At 55.5% G+C, this 6000-nt stretch overlaps 1 protein-coding gene across 4 annotated transcripts in view; it reads right to left on the bottom strand.

Annotated features, from left to right (window-relative positions):
- NDRG4 (NDRG family member 4) overlaps window positions 1-4851 on the bottom strand; it is a 35241-nt gene extending 30390 nt beyond the window's left edge. Inside the window, exon 1 of one of the 4 annotated variants that reach the window (XM_070760559.1) lies at window positions 4708-4851. Coding sequence is in view for 2 of the 4 variants with exons in the window: in XM_070760557.1 (XP_070616658.1) it covers window positions 4116-4182 (67 nt within the window). In the remaining 2 variants the exon portion in view is untranslated. Of the gene's footprint in view, window positions 1-3741; window positions 3761-4115; window positions 4244-4490; window positions 4566-4707 lie in introns of those variants that run through there. The other 3 variants (XM_070760558.1, XM_070760557.1, XM_070760560.1) reach the window with 3 other exon arrangements.
- Between the last annotated feature and the right edge of the window lie 1149 nt (window positions 4852-6000).

Below are 6000 nucleotides of genomic sequence, written 5' to 3' on the forward strand. Positions count from 1 at the left end.
CTTACAGAGATACAAATTCACATACCTTCAAATTAAAATACAATACAATATAATATCAATTGCCAAATTCTTAATCCAAATTTTCCTAATTATTTATCTGTTTTATTTTGCTATACATCATTCATCTTATTTTATTTATTTATTTATTTAGTCCAATACACAATAATACACAATGAAGGTTACAGAGGATATAGTAGAGAAGACATATGAGATATAGGAGAGACTATAGGATAGGGGACGGAAGGCAGCCTAGTGCGCTGATGTACCCCAGCCTTGTGGCTGGAGAGCTGTTTCCTTAAGCAACACAAACTAGCAGAGAACCTCTGCAGCCAATTTCTGGTTAGCAGCAAAGTGAGGGGGTGTGAGGGGGTGCTCATTATGTTCTGCATTGCAAGCTACAGGCATTTAGATCAGCCTGACTGCTGCATATTTTTAGCGTTTCTGAAGAGCAGTCATAAGGTGGTTTTATTATTGGAGCAATAAAAATACACTCCTCTACTTTTCCTGTTCTTTTTAATTGCATTTTGCAATTTGAATATCCCTTCTCCACCCCCACCCCCAGCATCCTTTAGTAGCCATGAAGCCCTAATGGGAAACCAGTCAGGATGTTGCTATTGTTAAAAGTATATATTGTTTATTTCTTTGGCTTTGATTGCTTTATATCCTCCGGAGCTCCATAGCGGTTGGGGACTTTCTCCAACCCTGAGTGCTGAGCAATTGAGCAAAAGAAAGTAGAGTTGTGGTTCTCCAGGAACCCTAATGGGTCATTCCTCCCACATCCTGCTCTTCTGCACCTTTCAGCCAATGCTTGTCCACTCCAGTCACGGCCACACCCGGCAGGCCCACAGCACCCTGGAGTGGAGAATGTTTTGGTTCAGGCTAGAGTCGGCTGATGGTTGAATAATAATTGCTTCTCAGATGCTTAATTTCCAAACAATAACACTTCTATTTATTTCTTCTACTTAATTCTAGTAAAATACAGTTCCATTAGGCAGCAAAATATTTTCGGTTCCTTCCAGAGATAAAATAGGTAATTTATCTTTTTAATCACTCCACTGCCTGCTAGAAAGCATTCTTTAAATCTTAGGCTGGTTTCTGCTGATTAGAAAGGCAATAAAAAAGCAATAAATCACACAATGGAAAACTTACATCTCCGGAGCTAAGAGGCAAACTGCCATGTTGGCTGAATTAGAAATTGGACGAAGCATCTTCTGCTTCCGTCCATTTCCGGATGTGATGTAATGAATTAATTAATTAACTTACTCTCTAAAATGCATCTCAAAACTTCATCCCACCAAGTTCTTCTAATCTTCTCTGCTCTCTTCTGAATTTGGGATCTATCCATCTGGAATCTTGACAGCCTGAGCTATCCGAAGATACATCTGTCTGCATGCTACCACTTGAAAACTGCTCTCCCATCTCAGCCGCTTCCTCACTAAAATTCCCTTCATCTCCTAAATAATGTAAATTGACAGGTTCCATTGTCTTCTGTGACGATTTTGCATCATTTCCGCATTTAGCCACACTTCATACTGGGGATACCTAAGATTTCTAATCAACAGCCCATCAAATTGTTTTGCTTTACAACTACTCCTTCGCCATTCTCTGTAAAATGGTTAACCTTAGGATGAAAGTTTCTTCCCAAAGGAGCTGAGAAATGAGGCGCTGTGCAACAGAATAACAGAGTTGGAAGGGTTTTTTATTTCAGCCTCCATCCCATTTCAGAGAAACGACTGTCCAGTCCTCTTCTGAAAAGCCTGCAGGGATGGAGCCCCACAACCTCCGAAGGCCAGCAGCTCCATGTTCTTACTGTCAGGATTCTCCTTATTTCTGTCGTGAGTGAGCCTTGTCAGTCTCAGGACATGCCTGGTTTTGAGGACGATGAGCCAGGTTCCTGGGTTAGAGAGGCTGTCAGAGGAGTTGGAAACCGAGAGTGAGGAAGATAGTGGTGTGGGAGTGCCAGAGGGGGCTGATGTGACAATGAGAAGTTAGTCCCTGTCAGATATTGAGGGAAATGTATCAGGAGATGAATGGTTAGATCCTAGATATAGAAGAAGGCAAAAAAGAAGAGAAGAAATCCTAGATTAAAAATTGTAAGATGTCATTTCCAAGTTAGAGCAGGAAGTGAACGTGGGGTTGGACAGCGTTGATCAAAGAGAATGGTGGAGATTTTGTGGCGTTCCTGAAACAAAAGAGTAAAAACCCTATGCTGTGCTTTTTGAAATGAGTTAGAAGCTGCACCGTTGAATTTATTATGAATGCTGGTAAGCTGATGAACTTGTGATGAAGTTGTGATTTATAGTCCTGTTATCTCCAAGCCAGTTAACAATGGAATGTTGGAACGCTTCCTAGAACAGTTAGAATTTTTCAAGCCAGGAGAAGTTGCTTCAGTCTTGATGCTTAGCTTTTCACCTTGCTAAAGTTTCATGTATCTAAGCTGGTGTGAACAAATAAAGAGGCTATTATTTTAAGAAGTGGATTTTTCAGAGTCTTGGAAAAATACTGAACCTGTGCTCAGGACAATTTCTAGGTTGCTTCTCTCCTGGATTAGTTTCCATCTGCTGCATCTTGTCCTGCCTTCTGATGCTTGGGGAACGCAGCCTCATCTCTCACATAAATGGAGAGGGGGATGTTGCAACTTTCTGTTTTTAATTCTCCATAACTTTCATTTTCATACCAAGAGAAAAGCTTTGAGGGAGGAGATGGAATAGCTGCAGAAAGAGAAACCACCTGCAAGGGCTTCAGTCCATGTAGCTTTCCTTTGGGAGTCTCTTCTTTGGGCAGAGTCTGTAGGCAGCCCTTCATGAGGTCCCCCCACCTGGAGGGTGAGAAGGCCTCTTGCCTCTGGAACAGTTGGCACCTGGCATTGGTTATGCCCTCCTCACACCCTTGTGCAACCCCCCCCCCCGCACACACACACATACACAAACACAGATGGTTTGGAAAGAGTGGAAACAGCCTTTTCAGGCTTGCCCGATAGCTTCCCATCGTGGGGGTGATTATTCATGGGGCAGAGGTGGGTTCCTGCTGGTTCCACAGAACCGGGAGTGGGAATTATTTTCTGCCACTCACCAAGCCGGCAGCCATGGTCGGCAAGCCAGGCCCCCAAACCGTCTCTCTCGGCAGCACCACAGGCAGCGGCATCTTGATTTTGGCTTTTTGCTTCTGCCCATGCCAGAACCCGGGGTTTTGGCACTGCACACACACAAAGTGTGGCCAGGCCCACATGGCGTGCAACACATCTGTGCTCACATGGCCCAAGAAGAAGCGAACCGCTGGGGAGCCCAGTTAGAACCCAGCACTGGTGGAAGAGATGGATCTGACAGGCTTTCGTCCTTCCCCCTCATGGAAAGTGCCTCGAATCAGAGGAAGAGCTGACCCCTCAAGGGCCTCCAGGACAGGGGACCCGTAGCCAGTCTCGGCACAACTGGCCCGCCACCTTAAGGGCCTCCTGGCCCTCCCCCTCCTCCCACTGCCCCCTGCGGGTCCTCACCAAGGCCGCCCTGAGGGGCCCGAGAGCGCCTCCTTCCGGGGGGAGGCGGGCCGCCATGTCCGCCCAGGGTCAGCCCCAGCCCCGCCCTCCTTTGCTGCCCCCGCAGAGCAGCCGCCCCAGAGACCCTCCCCGCAGAGGAGGCCTCCGTCCGGGGCAAAGGCCAGGCCTGCGGGCGGCCCCTCTGCGACTGCGGTCTCGAGGCGCCCGTCCTTCCACCCAGCCGCCCCCGCCCTGCTTGAGGCGCTCACCCGGCGTCCCGCAGCTCCCTCCGCAGCCTTTGCTGGGCCCGAGCGGAGGCGAAGCTGCGGCGGGTCTCCTGCGGGGAGGCGCAGAGGAAGGCGCGGGGGGGCGGGGGGATCCCGCGGGGGCCTCCGGAGAGCAGCGCTGCCAGCAACCCCCGACGGGGCGGCTCTGCGCCCCTCTTGCGGCACCGGGTCAGTCCCAACCGAGCGTTCAGCAGCCGCCCAGATCCCCGACCAAGGAGACCCGGAGCAGCCGCGGATTTCCTCTCCCCGCCCACCGGGACGCCGCCCCAGCTGAGACGCGAAGGCCAAAGCAGACCCGGCCTCACCACCCCCCCCCAGGAGACCCGGCCTCTCTGACCGCCTGAGGGGAGACCCACCGGCCCACGCCCCGCTAGCCTTCCCAGTTCTGAGGCGACCGGGCAGGAGGAGCCCTGCGGCCGTCATGCCGAGTTTGGGGCGCCGCGGCTGGTCCTGGCGGAGGCGCCTTCAGACTCTCCGCAGTCGCCCGCCCGACGCTGGCTGTCCTTGGCAACGGGCGGCCTGAGGCGGAGCAGCGGGGGCGGCTCCTGCGCTCAAAATGACCCCCGCCGCCTCTGCCGCCGAAGCCCCCCGAGCGGAAAAGGCGGGGGGGACGGGGGCGGGGAGGCGCTCGGCTTCCTCACCCGGCGCCCCCCGCCGAGAGCCGCGCCGCCCCCCCCCTCCGCCCCCCCCCGCTGCTGCGCTGTGAGCGGGCCGCCCGCGAGGCGCCTGACCTGTCAGCAGCTCCAGCTTCTGTCCCCAGCCTTTCATGGCGGCGGCGGCGGAGGTTCTGCGAACCGGCCGGGAGGCGCGCGGGCGGCGGGGAGGGGCCGGGCGGGCGGGCGGCGGGCAGGGCTCCAGGAGGGAAGCGGGCGGGCCCGGGAGGAGCGCCAGCCGATGCCGGCCACCTTGCGGGCCTGTCGGGGCGTCGGCGAGCGCGGGGCCACTTACGGGCTGCGGGCGAGGCGGGCGGCGAGGCTGCTGGCTGCGCGGTCCGGCCCGGGAGCGTCTCCGTCTCCGGCTGCGCGGCTGTCCGCGCCGCTTCGGGGAGGAGCTTCCCTGAGCAGCTCCCTCCGGACCGGCGCTACGCGGAGCGAGAGAGACGGCGCGGCTGAGGCGGCGTGACGCGGGCGGGCGCGGTGGCGGCGGCGGCGTCAGTCTCCGGCCAGGCTTCCTGGGCCTCCCTCGAGGCGCCCTCCCCGCTCGCGCCGCCCGGCCAGGTAGTAGCGAGAGGGATCCCTGCGGCCGCCCTCTGGACCGAAGGAAGAACGGGAGGCCAGGAAGCCCCGCGCCCTTCTCGGTGGCCCCTCAGGAGCTGCCGTTGGGGGGCCGCCCCGAGAGCCGGGCCCCCTCGGGCACTTAGCGGGCTTCCCTGAGTGGGCGGGTGGTCTCGGCGGACGTTTCATCCCCTCAGCTGGACTGGGGATGATGATGGTGAGGGCGGCGTGGTAGCACGGATGAGGTCCCCTAGTTGGGTAATGAAACGTCTGCCCCTACCCGCCCAGGAGCCCTCATTTCAACCTTCAGCGGCAGATTCTCTCCCTTTATTCCCTCAGCAAAGCGCTTTATTTAAACCGGCGACTTCCGTTGAGGGCGCCTCAAGGGCGACCCCGCCAATCCTTCCCTCAGGCCTCTTCTCGGGGTCCCCCGGGGGGCAGCTCAGCCGGAGCTTCCGCAGAGAGCCCCCCCCCGGGCCTGGAGGGATCCCCGCCGAGACCGCCTTGCTGCTGGGCCTTCCTCCCGAGCAGCGACGAGGGGCCGCTCGTCCCCGGCCGCCCGGATTGGAAACCTCCGACAGGCGATCCGGCAAGCAGCGTCGCTTCGCCTGAAGCTTCCGGAGGGCCGCCTGGCTGGACCGGCAGAAATTCCGCGCCTTCGGCGTCTCTGACACGCGCCCGCCCGCGCCTCCCTTTAGAGCGCGCCCTCAATGCGGGTTTTAATGTTGAGTTCAGTCGAGCCTTGTTTCCGTGGAAACAGATGCATAAACAATTTTAAACCATTTAATTTAGCTAAAGGCGCCTTCGCGATAAAATCAGCTTCGCCTGCTTGTTAGTTTCGTACCATTTAGCTACAATATCTTTCAACCAGTCCCTCCTGATCTCTGCTGCTTCTCGCATCACAAATGTCCGTGCGGTGTCAGATATAATTATGTGAATTGTGTGGATATTTATTTATTTATTCGATTTTTTTAATGCCGCCCTTCTCCTTAGACTCAGGGCGGCTTACAACATGTTAGCAATAGCA

Source organism: Erythrolamprus reginae, chromosome 9 (genome assembly GCF_031021105.1).
Source record: "Erythrolamprus reginae isolate rEryReg1 chromosome 9, rEryReg1.hap1, whole genome shotgun sequence".
NCBI classification, from domain to species: Eukaryota; Metazoa; Chordata; class Lepidosauria; order Squamata; family Dipsadidae; genus Erythrolamprus; species Erythrolamprus reginae.